This window comes from Cuculus canorus, chromosome 2 (assembly GCF_017976375.1).
Source record: "Cuculus canorus isolate bCucCan1 chromosome 2, bCucCan1.pri, whole genome shotgun sequence".
NCBI classification, from domain to species: domain Eukaryota; kingdom Metazoa; phylum Chordata; class Aves; order Cuculiformes; family Cuculidae; genus Cuculus; species Cuculus canorus.
Genome location: NC_071402.1, coordinates 74,576,081 through 74,596,284, shown reverse-complemented (window position 1 = coordinate 74,596,284; position 20,204 = coordinate 74,576,081). Strand labels below are relative to the sequence as shown.

Sequence of the window (20,204 nt, the reverse complement as noted above, 5' to 3'; positions counted from 1 at the left end):
AATAATGGAGAGCTGCAGCAGAAGCATAACTTACCAGCTCTTCAAGGGATATCAAATCAATATACCTGTAAAAAATGAAAAAGATCCAACTGAATTCAAGGATGGGAATATGTAGCTTGAGTTCACCTTATCCCAATAATTATGTTGTGTATTAATCTCTGAGTCAGTGCAATCATGCAGCTAGCAGTCATCAGCAGTTCCATATAAAAGCAGTGGAAGCTTTTGGGTGTAGAAGGACTTTAAATGTTTGTTGTTTTTAAGAGCCATATTAAAGTCAAAAGCTGTGTGCCTGCTTAAAAAATCAAGCCATATTGTTTTAAGTGCTGAAACATTTATTTAATTGTATTGTGCTCCATCTCTGACATGAATACCTTTGAGTAATGAGGGAGATAGTGTCTTCTTTGAATACTGATTGCTTTGCAAGCCCAAGGATAAAATAAAAGTGCAGTTACATTTTATGAATTACTTCCAATGATGCTGAATATGTGAATATTTTTAAGAGAATTCCAGATGCAGATTTTAAAATAACTTGGCACTTTAGGTATTGAACAGTAATTTTCCTTTTACATGCAACTGTTTCACTGTAGCGAAGTCAAATGGCTGTTCTTATAATGTGGCCAAATATATACTTAATTCTTAACCATTTATGTCTTTTTTAGACTAGACTAAAATAGAAGCATGTTTTCAGAGATCAAGGGTATATATACTTTAAATTAATTTGTGTAGCACTGCAAGCAAAAATTGAATTGGCCTGTGTATTTCTTAAGCATGTAAAATATAATTGACTTCTGCATATCTGTTTCTTAAATACTTCTATCTGTGCTGAATATGGAGACTTAATTGTAAAATATGTAGCTTGAAGCCATTGTTTTTTCCTGTAAACAAATGACCTAATATTCTGCTTTTGTAGTTCTTTGCGGATTATTTTTCAGAATGTAGTTGCATATTATGCTATGGCCTGGAACAACAACTAGAAATAGAAATATAGAAGTTCAGTCTTAGGACATTTTGTCCTCCTACTAATGGTTTTAATGATACTAAATGTCCAGAATGACTGAAGAATCGAAATGCAGTAGGTAAGTGTCTGAACAGCTGCACTGAATTATTTGACCAATTGACTATAAAAATGGCATATGGTGAGCAGGAAGGAGTATACTTCTGATTATAAAAGGATAGACAGCCTTACTTTCCTTAGATGGCAAATCTTCATCCATGCAATATAAAAATCTGAGAAGTGAGGCCAGTTGCAGGTTTGGTAATTTGTTGTTGTAATAATCCTGGTATGTAGTTGTGTATTTTTCACCCTTCTAAAATAACATGTATTAATATATTTTCTTGGTTTTACTTAAAAGGTATCTTTCCCACTAGAATATGAAATGAAGTAAAAATGCAAAGATTACAAAGACAGGAAGTTTAAAACAAGTTAAATTTTAAAGAGGTTTTCTAGAGATGACTGAAGGCAAAGGTTACTACTAAATATTAGACTCAGAGATGCATTATTTATTGAACATTTAAGACAATGTAGCTATAGTAACCTTATTATTTGTTATTTACAAAAGAAGTAATCTACATTGATTATTCTCTTTCTATATAGCTGAATGACAAACCTGCTGAAAGCCAAAGCAGATTTTTCAGTGGATCCTGAGGTGAAGGTGCAGGTAATATTCCTATTTAAAGAAAAGTTTCTTCCACAGAATTAAAATACTGCCCTAAGATACTTAATTTGGATTGTCCACTACCATAGTTTTCAAGTGTTGACAAATATTCAAGTAACAGAAAAACGGAATATACATTAAGAGGCTGTGATTCTGTTTTTGCCTATGAGGATTTTAAACAAGTTGAACAGGTGATGTTTTCTTACTTAGTTGAGCAATATCTCTTTTATGCCATTCATGGCTAGAAATGCATCTGTGTGAAGGGATTTCTTGGAACTCTTATATTCCCATGCAATGTCCTTTGATGTGAGACACAAAATGAAGAGATTTTACTCTAAATGCCCAACGTGTAATTTTGTAGTAAATGCATCTTGGCAGTGTCTTGTGCCCAATGTGTTTACCCTCCTGATATACAGAAGGTTATGCACCAAGAAGGTTTTAGTTGCTCTGTCTCCCAAGAATTCCCTACTGTGGGAAACAACAGTGTGGCTCTGATAGGAAAAACAATTTTTTTAAATTGTATTGCAGGACTCTGGGCTTAATAACTTCATGGCTTCAGTTACTGTATGAACAACATTAAATTCATGCTTATCTAGTGCTGTAAGTTGTTTCTTTTTTTTTTTCTTTGTTTTTGCTTTTATCTCGCTAATTGATGAGAAAGGATAATCCTGCGATAGTTTTAAATTTCTCTGTTTCCAGCTTGAACAAATTCTGCCAGAGTAAGTGTATCTTATCTCAGAAGAACCAATGTTTGGCCTAGTCTCACGTAAAAACTGGAGACTTGAGTCTGTAAAATAGACTTAGGAAAGTGTATGTCAAGCTAAGTGTGTTTTGCATTCTCTCTTTATAGGTCGCTTATAATTTCAAAATTTGTAGATTATAGCTCTATTTCCATTGCAGTGTTACTTCTGTAGCTAGATGTGCTGGATCCCTCTTGCAGATATTTTCATCCTTTGTTCAGGATCTCATTGGTGCTTTAAAAGGAACAGGTACCACTCTTTCAGAACATAAAAAGGGCATGAGATGAATTCACAGCTTGATTTCACTTATTTTTCTCAGGCCAATTGCCGTAGCCCTGGTAAGGTCAGCTGTATCCAAGTTAACACTGGACATGCCACATCTACAGTTGTGCTGCACTTACCTATTTAGCTTTAGGAGGTAAGGGTATATATTTTATTTCCTTGCTTTGCAAAACGTTGAGCTTAGCTAGGAGCTATTTCATAGCAAGTTGTGGAGAATATGTTCTTTTTATTTAGGTAGAGGGGACTTGTGAGAACTTTGTGAATCAACAGTTGCAAGCTAGCTGCTTTAGTGATATAGCATGTAAAACCTTTTGATTGGTGCTCAAGCTTTCTACCCTAAAAGATCTGACTTAAGATGGTAGTGTTTCTAGGTTTTTTGTATGATTAGGATGCCAGACATAAATCAGGCTTTTGTTATAATGGAGAATACCTCACAGTTGTGTTGGTTTCATTGATGTTAAGTAGATCTTTTATTTTAAATATCGTATCATTAATACTGGCTGGTGCAACAGCCTAGTAAAATTACTGGTCAGATGACTCAGGTTCAGTTTTGAAGGAAAGTTTTCAGACTCATATGGTCGTCTTTGTATTAAGACTGGTTTTCCAACCACAATGCAGGGCTGCATTTTACATGCTTTGTAGCTGTTATTTGGTTGATGTGCTGAATTTGGTACCAGTGATGATAAACTCTAGTGCTTGTTTTGCTGAGTTAGTATTTCTCAACTAAAGTAGAGGAATACGTTGTGGTGCTGGGGCTGGGTGGGATCCACCAGTCCTGATAGGGAAAATGCATCTTTGGATGTAAGTTTGTGGGACTAATCGAGAGATCTTTAAACCAGAATCAGTGGGGCAAGGGGATATGAGCAGAATTGCTGAAGATAAGCCAAGGGTCGATAGGGCATTTTGACAGCAGGTCAAAAGTGACAATTATCCAGCTGTATGCAGCATCGGTGTAGCCTCACCGTGAGTTCTGTGTGTAGTTCTGGGTTCCACGATTTGAGAAGGATGTGAAGGCCCTAGAATGCATCCAGAGGAGGACAACAAAACTAGTGAAACGCCTGGAAGGAATGTCCTATGAGGAACAGCTAAGGACTTTGGGTTTGTCTAGTTTGGAGAAAAGGAGGCTTAGGGGCAACCTCATTGCTGTCTACAGCTTCTCGAGCGGCGGGAAGTGGAGAGTAAAGTGCTGATCTCTTCTCCTGGGTATGCAGTATAGGATGCTTGGGGATGATTCAAAGCTGTGCCAGGGCAGGAGGTTCAGGCTGTACATTAGGAACTGTTTCTTTACTGAGTGGTCGAACACTGAAACAGGCTTTCTAGAGAGGTGGTTGATGTCCCAGCCGTCAATGTGTAAGAAGCATCTGGACATGCCCTTAACAACACTTTAACTTGGTCAGCCCTGAACAGGTCAGGCAGCTGGACTGGATGGTCATTGTATGTCCCTTCCAACTGAACTGCTCTGCTCTAGTCTATTACCAAAAGTCATCTGTGCTCTTCTCTCACCACCCTGTTTTGCCAGACCAAAGTGCAAGTAAAAGAAATGCACTTAAAGGCAGCCTATACGGATACAGATTTACGGAGACAGACACGGATACCAACGTCCATGTAATCTAACCAAACTCTGGAATCCTCAGGGTGACAACATACGATTATATATTTATATTATACAATCATCCTGAAAACTTGTAGCCCTGAGACAGATCTCCTGAGGAGCAGCGGGAGACCCATGCTTGCAGCACAGGAGCTGCATCCCTCTGGCTTCCCTCTTGCATCCCCTCTCTGGTGCTCCACCCCCCCCCCCCCCCCCCTTACATCCCTCTCTCCCTCCCCCTCGCACCCCCCCTCCGTCTCCCCCTCGGATCCCTCTCTCTCCCTCTCGCTCCCCCGCTCCCTCGCATCCCTCTCGCTCCCCCTCTCCCTCGCATCCCTCTCGCTCCCCCTCTCCCTCGCATCCCTCTCGCTCCCCCTCTCCCTCGCATCCCTCTCGCTCCCCCTCTCCCTCGCATCCCTCTCGCTCCCCCTCTCCCTCGCATCCCTCTCGCCCCCCTCTCCCTCGCATCCCTCTCGCCCCCCTCTCCCTCGCATCCCTCTCGCCCCCCTCTCCCTCGCATCCCTCTCGCCCCCCTCCGTCTCCGCCTCGCATCCCTCTCGCCCCCTCTCTCCCTCGCATCCCTCTCTCTTGCATACCCCCCACATCTCTCCTTCTCGGTCTTGTGCATCCCTCTCGCATCTTTCCCATCCCCCTCTCTCTGTCTCTCTCTCTCCCGCGCCCCTCTGGTTCCCCTTTACTGCGCCCCCCCCCCCGGCGCCGCGCTGCGGGCTCACAGGGGTTAACCGGACCCGGGGCGGAGCGGTGCCCGCCCGCCGCTGCCGAGAGGCGTCTCCGCTCGCCTGGGTGCGCCCAGCGGCTCCCAGCGCTTCCCAGCGCCAGGTGAGAGCCGAGCCCAGCACGGGAGGTGCGGGAAACCTGCATCCCGCAGCGCCCACCGGGAGAGGCAGAGGCGGGGGAGCCACGGGATGGGGGGTACCGGCAGGAGCGGGGGGGGGCGGGAGGACGTCGGCAGAAGCGGGGGTACCACGGGATGGAGGGTATTGGGTGGGGACGGGAGGATGAGGGGCTTGAAGGATGGAGGATACCGGCAGGAGCGGGGGTACCACGGGATGGGAGGGTATTGGATGGGGACGGGAGGATGAGGGGCTGGAGTATGGGAGGTACTGGCAGGAAGGAGGGGACGGGAGGAAGGGGGTTACCGGCAGGAGCGGGGTACCACGGGATGGGGGGCTCTAGGTTGGGGGGTACCGGCAGGAACGTGGGTGCTACGGGATGAGGGGTACAGGATCGGGGACGGGAGGATGAGGGGCTATAGGATGGGGGGTACCGGCAGGAGCGTGGGTACCACAGGATGGGGGGCAGGAGGATGGGGGATAGTGGTAGGAGCGGGGGTGCCACGGGAACGGGGATGCGACGGGATGGGGAGTGCTGGATGTTGTACCGGAGGATGGAGGGTACCGCAGGAGCGTGGGTACCACGGGATGGGGGGCAGGAGGATGGGGGATAGTGGTAGGAGCGGGGGTGCCACGGGAACGGGGATGCGACGGGATGGGGAGTGCTGGATGTTGTACCGGAGGATGGAGGGTACCGCAGGAGCGTGGGTACCGCCGGGAGGGGGGCTCGGGAGGGGCCGCGGACACCGAGGTCTGGTCTGCAGGGCGGGGGTGCCCCGTTCTCCCGGCTCGGATGGACGGGACGCGTTGCGGGGTGCTCCGGAGGGGATGCGCACCGGCATCGAGCCAGGGGAGGGGGGAGGGGGGATATTGTACAGCACCAACGGGGTACCTGCAGCGTAAAAATCAGTTTTGCCATGACTTCAGTTGTTTTTCTAATGATGGATTAGTGCCAAGCTAGAGCTTTTCCTTAAAGATACTATTAACTGAGGTTTTCCTTTAAAAAGGGGATGGGGGAATAAAAGAAAACCTTAAATAAGAAGGATAGTAACAATAATGGGTTCTAAACATCAATCGGAGGGTTTGCACACACGTTAAAGTGGGCCATGCCCTTTCTTGAGCCGCGCCCTGCTGTGCACATGTTATTCTCATGAACATCAGTTTTAACTTTGGGTGAGGAAGGCGGCTGGAGCTTTTGTCGTGGCTATAAAAATTTCCTTTTGTTTACACAGTGTGAGAATTTTGTGGCTTTATATTAATTTGCTGCCTGTCAGCTCCTGCTTGATTGCCGGAAGGGTCTGCCACGGGAAAACTGCTTTATGCTTGCAGCTTTCTTCTGTTCTTGCCAACTGTTGGAGAGGGTATCCTGGACCTTTGGACTGTCAGAACTTTGTTCTTAGTTTTCTGAAGCACATCATTGCTTAGGGGATCACAGAACCAAGAACACTGTTAAAAAGAACGTGGTTGCTTAGTACTATGAACAGCAACTGAATTAATATCCATGGTTTATTTGCAGCCTTTTATCATCTAGGGACATAAAAATCACTTTGCTATTTCTTCTTACCTTATAAGTCCTTATTATTCGGACTGATGGCACTGCAGTTTTACTGGGAAAAAATAAGCATTTTTTTCCATAATAACCACGGTATGAAAGCAATACCCTGTACTAACTAACTTTAATCATATTACTATGAAGATGTATAATCAATTCTAAATATGACTTATACTTTATCTCCTTAACAATAGATTTTCGTACACGTTTAGTGCATCTAGTACATGTGGAGTTGATTTGTAAAGGCTGACATTTTAGATGAAAAAGAAAACCTATTAGTTCTTATGAATTTTGACACATTTTCATTATTTAGTGGCTTTTAACAGGAAGACTCTGGGGATATTTCATTTGGTTCTTTAGTTCTTTCAAATTTCATGTTATGTAATTCTATTGCAAAACTGATTTCTTTTTGTTTCCTTGTGTTGTTATCCCGGAGTTTCGAAGGATTAAAATCCTGTCTCTGTTAGACTCTTACGTGCTGTCAGGCCATTTGTAAGAGAGGGTGGAGCAAAACTTTGTGATTCAGTACTTCCTCTAAGGATATTCCCAGAAGGTACCAACTTTGGCACGTAGCTTTAGTCACTTCTCAAAATAATGACAAATGAATACATCTATAATTATAATTCTGTCATAGTATCATTACCAAAGCCTCAGTAATACATTTGCCCGTTTAAATGTAAAGGAGAATGCAGAAGGCAGATATTTATTTATTTATTTATTTATTTTTGTAAAGTTTAGGGTAATGAAGTAGGAAAAACCAAGTGCATCAAGATTGATGATAAATTACAGTGTTGTGACTTTTTTGAGTCATATTTGGTTTAGTCTTCCTCACCCTCAGGCTGGGGCAGATAGAAGTGCTTTTAAGGTCAGTAGGAGGAGTTTAATGAAGAGGATATTATGAGCAAGACGCTTCCTTGAAACAGGTTTCAGGCATTTGACAGTTAGAAATGAACTTTGGAGACCTTCTGGAACCAATGGTGGAATGGTGCTAAAGCCAGTTCAGCAGTCACTGTCACTGTGGGAGGTATAGAAGAAAGAGGATTGGTGAGTTAGCTATGAGACATACCTCTGTCTGGCCCATGAGCCGGGTGTTCAGTGTACCAAAGAACAGAAGTAGCGGTGAGATGGGATTTATGTTAGCACGAGATTAGTTTGGGCTTCAGTGGTTTGAAAGTGGTGATGCTCGGCTGTATAATGTTGGAGATGTTCATTTTGCTAAAAGTTGTAGTGTGGATGGGTTATTTTTGGAGTTTGGGACACTATCATCTATAGAGAAAGTTTCTGTCACTGTTAACGGTGATAGTTTTACAGATGGGACTGTTCTGATGCACTTAAATCTAATTCTTTTCATAATTCTAGGTATAAGCATACATGGCTCCTGGTGAATCAAATGAGAAGAAAACTGATGATGAGCAGTCTTTAAAGTAAGATTCAGTAATTAATTATTTTGTTGAAGTTTACGCTTACCTTCCGCCACAAACGCATTATGCACTCATTCAGTTTGAGATAAAATTTATGGTGCAAATATTGATTATAACATCAAATATTTCATATATGTTTTGACAAATGGAGTCTTTATCTGCTTTAACCAGATGTACACAGAGGACGTTGATGGCTACCCATTTTCATTTATCACGTCAGTGAATTTTTTCAAGCATAAGTGATATTTTTGTTTATTTATTTTTTAATCTAGAGAACTATTGAAATGTTGACTTTGGTTTCTGCATATGGCTGGACATACCTGCTTCAAGAGTTTGAACAAATATTTCAATCTGTTTCTCTAATACTTTAAGCTTATTGTAGTAAAACCATATGCACATGTTTAGTCATCAGGTATTCACGTTTTGTTTAAACCCCCAGAAATTGTAGGTGCTTTACAACAATGTGAATAAACACAGTTTATTCAGGGGAGTAAACTGTATGCTTCTTAGAGTTAGAGGCCAAAGATTTTTGCAGGCAAACTTTGCCTCTACTGTAAATCCATGGCATTGGTCCTGTGTACACATAATAATATCCTTAATTTTATTGCCCGTTTTACCCCTGGGTCTAAGTCTGCAATTAGATCTGGATGAGCAGATAACTAGTAAAAGTTAGTAGCAGTCCCTGACTGCAGTGAGATGGTGGGTTGAGGAGTGTTGCTGATAAAGTTAAATGAAAAATGGTGCAATGTAGGCAATGCTGAGGAAGGAAGCTGTGAGGTGTGAGGACAGTGGTGGTTGACACACACGGCAGGAATTTCTCCGTACTTTAATAGAGGCCTTGCTTTTTCCCAGTTTATTTCCTGGAGAGGAGCCTTTATTGCTGGTATTCTTATAAAGAAGGAAATATTTTTGCCTGAGAACAAATTGTAAAGTGATTGCAAATCATACCCTATTTGTATGCAAAAGCTATTCCAGTAAACATCATCACAGACAGCTATTTAATGTGCTTTAGTGTGTGACCCATTGAGTATGGGATAGAGTCCCACAAACCTGAACAGGAATAATTCAGAGGAAGCAATTCTGCTCATGTGAGCTGGCAAACTCCTGAGCTGTGTGTACCTTTCTGAAGAGCCATAAACCTGGCTCTTATTTCTTTTGGAGTCAAACAGGTCTCTCGGAGGGAAGAAGGAAGGCAGCCAAAGCCTTTGGGTTCCACCTCAGGTGGGGTTTGTATGAAGAGAGGCAAATGGGGCATGTAGGAGGTGGAAAGGAATTACTACTGAAGGTGGGAATGAACCACCCATGTTGGGCTGCTTTTTGAGTAGCTGAAGGTGGTAGTCTGTGGTGGTCAGGGACAAATAAGGTGGATTGGAATGATAGCTCTTACTTTGGTCTTGTAGCTGCCTCTGGATAGTTAGTGACACGAGAGAGAATAGAGAGAACTTCAAGAACAGAAACAATTGATATATTCAGAATATTGGGGTTGTGTAAATCTTTTCTTTGCTTCCTGAGGAACAGTTCAGTGGCCTCAGTATGAGCATCTAGGCCACTTTAGGCTTTTTAAGGTAACCAGTACATCCTGCATAGGATTGACACGTAAGATGTAGGACCTACAGAAAAGCACAGCCTTTCTGGAGAGGCAGACAAGATAACCTAAACCATCTAAAACAGCACTGACTGCCTATGTTTAGGCTTCAGAGTTGTTCCTGGGAAATCTTAACAATTTTTTTTGCATAAGCTCCAGGCAGACTTTTTTGTTTGTCTCCTCTGACAAAGCAGTTTGAATTTGCTGAGCAGTGGTGTGGTTATAGTGAGACTTCATTAAGCTATTAAGTCATCTTCTTGAGTCTGGAAGATATTTATTGCTTGATTTCATCTCTCAGAAAGTACTTTGAAGTATTGGCCAGTATTTTACTTAAGCTTGTGATTATTGACTAGTCTTCCCTACCTGTTTCAATTGAACTTAAAACATCAAGCACAGAAGGCAGACATTTAATGAATCATTCAGCTTGCTTGGTTAGTCCTCTACCAAATTTTCCATGAATGTGATCCCACATGCTAAGTAGTTCAGTTTTCCTTCCTTGCCTTGTTTCTTGATTCTTCAGAAAGATATAGCTTAATATATATATATTAAGCTATCTCGCATCGTTACAAGACGCAACTTAAGAGGAAGTGAACTCTTTTTACCTTTTCCTTGCTTTCCCTTTTCTTGCTTTTTTTTCCCTTTTCCATGGTTTTCTCTATGCTTCAGATTTCAATTGGTTTTTTCCTCTCCTATTTCAGATCATCTGTAGTGTTGTTGCCAGTCTCATGTTGTAGACAGTTTTCCTCCTGGCTGGATGACACAGAGTTACAGTAAACTGTATTGCCAGAAATCCCCTTTTTGCCTGTTTATAAAGCCCAATTCTTCCCACCCCTCTCAGGTTCCTAGGAGGGTCAGTCAAAACATAGAGGTCAAGCTTTGATATAGATTGTCTGTGTAGTCAAATGGTCTATTGAATATTCCCTGGTCTTGCTCCCATTGTTCTTCTCACCATAAATTCCTACCCTGCTTCACAGATTTAAGATAAAGGTTGCACTGTTGCTAATGCGCTCTACCATCTGGGCTTTTCTTCAGCAATTTCACCCTGTGTAATGAGTGGAACGTTAAAGATGCAATTTATTAGAGACATAAGGTGATAAAGATATTTAGGATTTCCTTAATGTAATGTATGGGGAACCAAAATAAAGTAGTGCAGGTATACTTGGCTTTGGCATTTCCCAGCTTTTACTGCTTAAGTTTGCAAAATTAGCATCTGTTCAGTGGACGGGTATGCATGTACTCTGTGTTTCTTAATGCTGCTGTCCTGACAGAGAGAATTTTATCCATCTCTGCAACCCTCACCTGGAGAAAATGAAAGAAGACATCCTGTACCATTTTGCTCTTGGGACTGGTACCCATGATTTTCCGGCATTGTTTGGAGATGTAAAGGTAAGATGCTTCACTTCATTCAACAAGCTTAAGTTTTTCTGCAGAAGGTGGAAGTGTAGCTGTCTTCAAAGCAAGACTAAATGTGTAACCATACCACCAACTGAGGAATGAATGGAGAGCGGATGAGAATTTGTGTGTTCTTGTTGCTGTAAATATCAAGCAAAACTAAAGATAATTGTTTTAGATTGTCTCTTTTTATCCAGTGAAAATGCGAATGCTGCAGTCTCTATTCAGGTAGAACTCTCTTCTGGAGGGCTTTCAAGCCAATATTTGTATTTTACTTGTTTAGATGGGATGAAGGCTTTTGAATGCATAGAAGGATATTATTTTCCGTAATTATTCTTCATGGCCTGTTTAGAATGCTTGTGAGAAGAACCACATCTGGGAAGAGATTTTTGTTGACTGAAGGTGTTTGCATGCTCATGTTGATCTTTGCGTGTTCTTTTATATACTGAATCACTCAATTGATTTTTGTTTTGTTGAATATCATCCACCTCAGTTTGTATGTGTTGGAGGAAGCCCTTCACGGATGAAAGCTTTTATTGCCTACATAGCTGAAGAACTGGGGCTTGGAAGCCCTGGTGGTGACTATCCTAACATCTGTGCGGGAACTGACCGTTATGCAATGTACAAAGTGGGACCTGTTTTGTCAGTCAGTGTAAGTACCTCACTTAAACAGATACGCAACACATTTCAATTATTCAAGGCAGAAAATGTGAATGCACATTTCTCTTAAACACTTAATAGACAGTCAGGTTTTTAAGTTTGTGTCAGCATGCTCAAAATAGGGCAGTCAGCTATTTAAGAATTCCTTCTTAGCCCTTTATTATAAGAGGGCAAATCTCTGAGACCTTCATTCCTTTCTTGTCTCCTTTTTCCTCAGTGTACCACTGAGATCTTGCAGGAATGTCCTTATAGATTTTATTATCGGGCTTACTGTTGCCTTGTCCCTGTTCTGTATCCTGTATAATGGGGCAAAAAGGTCACTTGATGCATGTGGGGTGCTGGAAAAAAAGGGCTGTATTGCATGCAGAGCTCAGTATCTGTAGTAGCATTGTCAAATGTGTTAACATGGCCTGAGAATAGCATTCCATGGGACTGTTGCTCCCATGTATGCATTCTAAACCTTCATACTTCTAATTTGTAGATATGATTGCACACTTCTATTGCAATTGCATAGCTGTAGTATCATTCTGCATCTTTTCTTTTGAGCTGTAATTACTGCATTATCATGAACGTTAAGGTGGAGTCACATGTGCTGAGCTTTGTAACTAAACCACAATATCTGTGTTTTGAAAGAATTTATTCACTAGCACTTCAATTTGGTAAAAAAACATGGTGAGGGGGTTTTATGTGTTAAAGGAAATTTCTGTGATCAAGTGGATTCATCAACTATTAGGAAAGGGTACTACTTATGCTTTTAAGAATGTAAATATTTTATAACTAATGATTTTTAGAAATATTGTACTTTATCCAAAGCGTATTAAAGCCACTGAGAGTCTTTGTTTGCTTGTTTATCTGCCTTTCAGTAGGCCTAGAGGTTAGGGTTTTTGTGGGAGTGAATAAAGTGACATTTGGGGAAAAAAATTATCAGGAATGAGATATTGCCTGGCTCATTTTTGCATTGTCTATGTGAATGTCGAATATGAATTTCTGCTTTCATTTCAGCATGGTATGGGCATTCCTTCTATTTCAATCATGTTGCACGAGCTGATCAAACTGTTGTATCATGCCAAGTGTTCCAACATAACCATTATTCGCATTGGCACCTCTGGTGGAATAGGTATTTTCCCTTTTGATTTCTTTCTTTTCTTCAAACCAAAGCAACTTTGTAGGAGAGTAAAGCATCCCTCTGCAAGTAAGTGATTGATGGTCAGAACAGAACTGCAGAATTATTTTGCTTCTGTAACTTTGAAAGAAAAGGCAATATCTGCCTCTGGGTAGACAAAATGCAGTTGGAGATCTGACAACACAAGGAGAAGGACATTTCTTACCTGTATTAAAAGTATGAGATAAAAAAAAATATATGGTCAAAAAGGAAATATTTTGTTCTTTCAGAATTTATTTGTAATAATAAACAGCTAAGCATGCAAAACCAATCTCTTGGTGAATTCAGAGGCAAAATTGCCACCTTTAAAAGAAGCAGGATTGGGTCAAGATGTATGCTTTGTCTGTGGAAACAAAGGATTAACTGCATTGTAAAGCCACGTCTATTTCTTTTTCCTGCAGGTCTGGAACCAGGCTCAGTGGTTATAACTAGGCAGTCTGTAGATGCCACCTTCAAACCTCAATTTGAACAGGTTGTTCTGGGAAAGACCATAATTCGCAGTACAAACCTAGATGAACAGCTAGCTAAGGAACTGATGCAGTGCAGTAAAGAAATCAGTCAATTCAATACAGTAATTGGAAACACGATGTGCACTTTAGATTTCTATGAAGGTAAGGCCAGCAACAGGTTAACAGAAGTATATTGGTAAGCAGCAATAGATGAAGACTGAATAATATTTTAACATTAAAGTTCCAGTTCACTGAATGGAATACGTTCCCTACTTTGAGATGTCTTGTGAGCTTGATGAGCCTATTTTTCATATGTATAAAGTCAAGCATTTTGCTTAGCAGTTTACTGTATTAAACTTCTAATTTTGTGGAGGTTTCTCCTCCCCCAGCTCTAAAAGATCCTCTGGAATATGTATAGTCTACGATACACTTCTCATGTACTTGTCAGTTGTGTATGTTTATCATAATTTCTGTGATGTACTGAGGCATCCTAGAGAGTTAGAGGAGTGAGAATTATTCGTGGATGTTTTGCGTTGTTTTGTTTTGTGTTTTTTTGAACTGGTTAAATATCTAAAGTATATCTTTTCTAAAAGAAACATTAGAACTTGTTTCCCTTGCACCTTTTGAGCAAAGCAGCGGTCAGCCAACTGAAGAAAATATTTTGTTGAGTTACATCAGTGCTGCTGTGTAGGAAGGGGCCAGACTTTTGAGGCTTACGTTGGATAGACATGCAGATGCATTTTGTATCTCCCAAGTCTGTTCACAAACATCTTTCAGATCTTGTGGGAACACCTGGTACAACTTTCTCTAGCTCCTGCTGGATGGGATAGAAAGGGTGCAGTATGAAAGGGAGCACATGGTCTTCCTAATGGTGCTCAAAGCTTGGCCCGGAGCAGACACTGTCAGTTTGTGTATCTCCTCAGACACCAATCGTAGGTGCAAGCTGCGCTAAAAAAAAATAGTGTCAGGAATATTTTCAACAGCAAAAAACTAGAACAGGCTCAAGGGTATTAATTTAGAAATACATTTCCTGAAAATAAAAAAAAATTACTGAGTAAACCACCATGTAATTTAACTTCACTGTACATAACCTGTTGCTGTTTTATCTGAAGGTGTTAGTCTTGAACAATTTGAATAAATTATAATTTTCTCAAAAATGGTAATAGTAATAGCTAGTTAGCTTAAGAAGCTCTTTATTTCTTACCTTGAAAAGTGTAAGTAATAAAATGCTTATCCTTTAAGGTAGCGTCAAGAAGTCATTTTGAAGGCTGGCAGTTTTTTCAGACTATAATTACACATAGTAAAAATGCAGCACTTCCACACAGCTTCAGATTTGTTGATGACATTTAATGCATGTCCCACATGCAGGAAACTACTGCTTATATTTTCCCATTTATCAATTTGAGAAATTAAGCTGGAGAAGACCAATTAAATTACCATGGCTGACATTATAAAAAAATATAAGAAGTGCTCACAGTAGCTTAAGAATCACTTTATCCTATTTGTTTTGTACATTAAAGAATGGTAGTAGAAGCTGGATAATGTATAGGAGAAACTACAATAATTGGGTGTTCTAGAAACTAAAATTTTTATGTGACTTCATCACACTGAAAAGTTTTACAAAATTACTTTGTAGGACAGGGCAGGTTGGATGGTGCAATCTGCCTATATAATGAAGAAGAGAAACTACGATATTTGAAGGAAGCTTATGATTCTGGTGTGAGAAATATAGAGATGGAGTCTTCTGTATTTGCTGCAATGTGCAATCTCAGCGGTCTCAAAGGTAAACTTAAGGTGACTTTGTTAAAGCTGTAGGAAGTTTTCTGTGTTGCAGGGGAGTTGTGCTAAAAGTGGCAAATGAGGTGTTAATGTACCTTTTGCATATAGAAAAACTAATTGTGGTTATAGTTCTGTTGCTGTAATTGTTTGATTTGTGTCATATGTATTGAAATTTATGCAAAATTCCTCACAATATTCTCGGATGATTTAGCCCTTTCATTTGCTGTCTCAGCCTGTGGCAAGCACATAGAGCATTATGTAATTACCCTATTATTGCTTTAATTTGTTTTCTTCAGTTAGTTTTTGAAGTTTACAGAAAGCAACTGGTTAATTTAATCAATCAGGCGAGTCTTGTATGCATAAAACTATAATCAGTTCTTATGCTATGTATTTTGTGTAGGTTTACAGTTTTATCTCTTAAAGATTATTAATAGCATCATGAAGAAACCGTACCTAGATATAAAATGTTTTAAATGTTTTTAATTTGTTTTACACAAGCTAACTAATTTTCAGTAAAGATTAAAAAAATAAGTGATTGTAAATACTGTAATTCAGTGCCATTCTACTTGCCTTTTTAACTGTAATCTTTCACTTTCTTTGGCAAGGAATTTGCCAATTTAAAACACTGAGGTTTCTCATACTTCCTTAAACTCAAGGAGGACGAAGTGAAGAAAAATAAGCAAAAAAGCCAACAGTTCCATCAAATACCCTCAGTTCTTACTGACTTGAAAGTGATTAAAAACACAACCCCTGCTATCACTTAGCCATGAGGGAGCCTGGTCTCTACCTTGTAGGTCTGTGAAGTGTATTTCTGCTTGTGCTCTGTGAATTGTCACCAGCAGAAACCCCAGATACGCAGAAGTGATACTAGAGCTCAGTTTGAGTGAAAGGAGGGATCTGGGGGATCAGGCAGAAGATATTCCTGAGCTGATCCGTGAAATCCTCATGTGTTTGCTGTACTCCCTATTGATGAATGTTGAAGTGGCTCATCTGCTATTTCCTGAGGGATGGTATCTATGGCACAGGGATTTGAGTTAGAGATTATGTAGATAGAAGGCTGTAACTACGTCTGCTAGAACAGTGTCTCCGATCAATTCCTACCAGTCAAGGCTTGGTTACTTGTGAAATATACAGTTCCTATCCAGAAAAATGTAAGAATCATGGTATAACAATAAGTATCTGCAGTTGTCTACTTGGTTTATTAACGGAGTGACAAATTGTCTTAAACGGTTTGTAATTTTTCTGATATCATCCACAGCATGCTAGTCCTTCAGCAACTTATGGTACTGTACACCGTTTTGGGGGGTTTGTTTTCTTTCACGTTTTTAATCTTCTAACTTTTCGTTCAAATGTTTATGCTTTTGAACTGTAAGTGCCAGAGTGTCATTCCTAACTAATGCTGTCTCGATTTCTAGCTGCCGTTGTGTGTGTCACTCTTCTGAATCGGCTTGAAGGAGATCAGATTAGTAGCTCACATGATGTGCTGGTGGAGTATCAGCAGAGACCGCAGAAGTTAGTGGGATATTTCATTAAGAAAAGTCTTGGGAAAGTATGAGATATCCATCTCTGTTTTACAGAAGCAAAAGGTTTTTACACAGCTGAAGTCATGGTGACGACTTCAGTGCATTAAAGGTCTTTTACTTCAGAAAGCTTACGGCATTCTGTGTGTCTGTGGAAGTTAATCATTTACGTCACTGTGCTTTGAGAACTGAATGTGCTGAATGGACTTCAGTTAAGTTTTGCTTAGTTATGCACTGCTGAATATGAGACCCACTTCTCTGTAACTTGGAAAGGGGGTGTGTTGTGAAGGACGTGTCTACTATATTATATGAAAAAGCTTTATTTATCGCTGCTGTAAAAGAAAAACTATAGGAAGAAAATCAAACTTTATTGACAAGTACTTGCAAACCACAAAATTAAAATTAACTTAAGAATGCTGATGTCTTTCTCATTGTTTTTAAAAAATTATATAAATTAGAATTGTCTTTGTTGCTTTACTTGTAAGGAAAACTTAAGGTGAATGCAGTTTATTTTTTTGCAGACTTTGACAAATAAACAATACTATTTTCATATATTAAAATTCCACAAAATTGCAAAGTGTGAGACTGGATTTTCTAAACATTAATAAGAATTGACACTGAGCTGTTGAATATCTGTACTTCCTAGATATTGATCCAACAACAAGGCCTTTCATATCCCATTTTCGCTGTACGATTGAATCAATACCCAGGAAACATTTATGTATTAAGTAATTTTGCATTGAAGATCTTGAAATCTTTTGCTGAATCAAGGCCTCTGCTTAACGAAGTGGAACCAGGGGCAGTCATGAGGTGCACAGCATAGTCACAGGACTGCATTATGGTAGTTCTTTTTTTTTCTTTACTTTCCTTCTTTTTAAATTGGTTTTCATCTCCTTGTCTAATCCAGTTGTAGTGGTTCCCAGTTCTGAAGAACTGGAGAATGCCTATTGACTGTGCCTGACATCAAAACAATTTCTGCATTTTTTTTCTATTACCATTGGCCTAGTCCTTTTTAAAATCATACTCCTTGCTGCTTTGCTGCTGTGGTTGGAATATAAATATGTGCTACGCCAAGGAAAAATACGTTTATGTCTCTTTCTACTGCAGTCAATAGCCCAGTCCTAGCAGGAGACACAGGTCAGAAGGGTCTGAATGGACTCTTAAAACAACTGTCACTCATCCAGCTAAATGAGGTTTTCTTTTCAAGGATTGTGGTTGGCAGCAGTCTGTTAACAAGCATACAAGTTAGACCTGAGAGGGTAGTAGTAAGCACATGCATCAGGATGTGGCAGAAACTGGAAGCAATGTGAAGAAAACACTGAAAAAGGAAGGGGTGGCTCTTGTGAATGGGAAATTGCCAATGAGGGTTAATCTTCTCAAATTTGATGAATTTCCAACTGGAAAACAGATAAAAAGATAATAAAATTTTTGGATTTTTAAGATTTACTTATTTAGTCTTCCTTTAAATTTAAAAACAGATTTTCTCATTTATGCTTGGGATACATAATGAATGTAAGTTGTCAGAGAAAATATTTCTTTCTCCTAAGCTCCACATTCTATTTGAACTATTCCTCTCTTATTTAAATAAGAAAAAACAAACAAAAATACCCAACCCATAATAAAAAAAAAATCTGGGCTTAACTCTGCCTACTGCTTGCCTGGACGTTGCACAAAGCCTTGTGAGGTCCCTTGGGAAATGTTCGTCAAAGCATATCCTTGCTCTGCAACCTCCTGTATCAGCAGCAAGGAGATGAAAAGAAGATTGGTTAAGAAGCAATGTGTTGCACTCTAGGCTGAAGAAAAGTTCATACTGAGTTGACGAGTATGGTTTTGGAGGAGGGAGTTTGCTGTTGTGGAAGAAATACTTAGCTATGAATTACTGAAAAAGAAGAAAAAACTTTATTAAGAAAACAAAGAAACACTTAATGTGGCACTGTAAAGTTTTGGGGAAGTGTATTACTACACATCCTGGATGTATGAATCTGAATTGGAGTGATTTGTCTTTTTAAAGGAAGGGCAGCAAGAATCTGAAAACTGGGTAAAAAGAAAAAGTTCTTAAATAATTAAGTGTGAACTATCAATTGAAATTACAAAGCTTTTATATTTACAGTCATATGAAGTAAGCACATCTATTTTGTTAACTAATATGAAAGTTAAATAAAATTCACTTTTTGCTGATACATTCTGTCCCCTCCCTGCTGTTCCTTAAGACATTGTACTTTCTGCTAAAGTACTTTTCTTCAGTGCTTTCTAATAGATGGAGTAAAGGGATGTATGATAACTCAAAATTAGAATTCAAAGGAGAACAGATATCCTGCTCTTTTCCACTCGTTAACATCCTGTAATGCTGTATTCCTAATGCAAGAGGGTGCTCTATCAACAGATCTTATGTGCAAGAAGATTCTTTTCTTAGCTCCAGAGGAAGCTGGCCAGAATGGAACCTGATAAAAACAATTGTATTTTCCGTTGTGACTGTATCTGTCACAGAGAGATAAGAGAATGACTCAGCTGTGTGCATCCGGCAGTGAAGTTACCTTCCTGTAGATTTTACAAAGATGTCCATTAAGAATTATAATTGTCAGGCTTTTACAGGCAAATCAAACCTTTAATATTGGGCATTCATGTTATCTCTGTTTTTTATAGAAAAACAGGAGACACATACTGCTGAACATGGATCGTGATTTGGAGTGGTGATGTCTTTAATGGCGTATATGATATTACATATATGGTTGATATTGCATAATGCAGTGTCTTATGGTAGATCTACAAATCCTGCAAACCCTAGAAACCTCAATTTCTAATCAAAGTCTCCCTTCTGTTTTCTGTGCCACTCTGCACCTAGCAATACACAACAGAGTCAGTTTAGTCCAAAGATCAGAAGGGATAAAAGCAAAGAAAGTCCTTTAGTGACAGGACTAGGTAGTCCTAGTCCTAGGTAGTGATAGGACTAGGGGCAATGGCTATAAACTGGAGAGGGGCAGATTTAGACTAGACATCAGGAGGAATTTCTTCACAGGATGGTGGGGCACTGGCGCAGGTTGCCCAAGGAATATGTGGCTGCCCCATCCCTAGAGGTGCTCAAGGCCAGGTTGGATGGGGCCTTTGGCAGCCTGGTCTGATGGGGGGTGTCCCTGACCATCACAGAGGGCTTGGAACTGGATGATCTTTAAGGTCCCTTCCAACCTGAGCTGTTCTATGATTCCGTGATACAAATAGGACGGAAATATGAAGGGAGAAAACAGTAGTTTCTACCAAGGGTTTATTCTGTGATTCATGGTGTTCTGGCCTGTTAACCATTTGGTTAAAGAAATGGTTGACATCACTAAGGTAGGCTAGAAAACTGGTGTTTCACATTGGCAAGAGACTGAGAATGTGCAGGAACTTGATTGATGACTTGAAGAAAAGGTTTTTTTATTTTCGGCTTCTTGATGTGCTTCAGAGGAAGATATGAGAAATCCTGAAAAGGAACTGTTTTGAATGACCTATTGCCAAAAGTGCTTACAGTATTAATGTTTTATCAGTCCTTCAGAAACAAAGCGAAATAATTCAGTAACTTCAGTAT

General features: G+C 40.1%; 1 protein-coding gene across 3 annotated transcripts; it reads left to right on the top strand.

Annotated features, from left to right (window-relative positions):
* Positions 1-5,019: 5,019 nt before the first annotated feature.
* Positions 5,020-20,165, top strand: UPP1 (uridine phosphorylase 1). Of its 3 annotated transcripts, none has more exons than XM_054057427.1 (8): positions 5,020-5,108; positions 8,034-8,098; positions 10,949-11,066; positions 11,566-11,724; positions 12,735-12,849; positions 13,296-13,505; positions 14,980-15,126; positions 16,538-20,164. In XM_054057427.1, exons 2-8 carry the CDS (start codon positions 8,046-8,048, stop codon positions 16,675-16,677), a joined length of 942 nt encoding a protein of 313 aa, XP_053913402.1. In that variant the 5' UTR covers positions 5,020-5,108; positions 8,034-8,045; the 3' UTR covers positions 16,678-20,164. The 3 variants fall into 3 exon arrangements, with proteins under 3 accessions (XP_053913402.1, XP_053913403.1, XP_053913404.1); XM_054057428.1 differs by having other exon boundaries at positions 5,082-5,133; XM_054057429.1 differs by lacking the exon at positions 5,020-5,108 and adding an exon at positions 5,155-5,201 and having other exon boundaries at positions 16,538-20,165.
* The last annotated feature ends 39 nt before the right edge of the window (positions 20,166-20,204 follow it).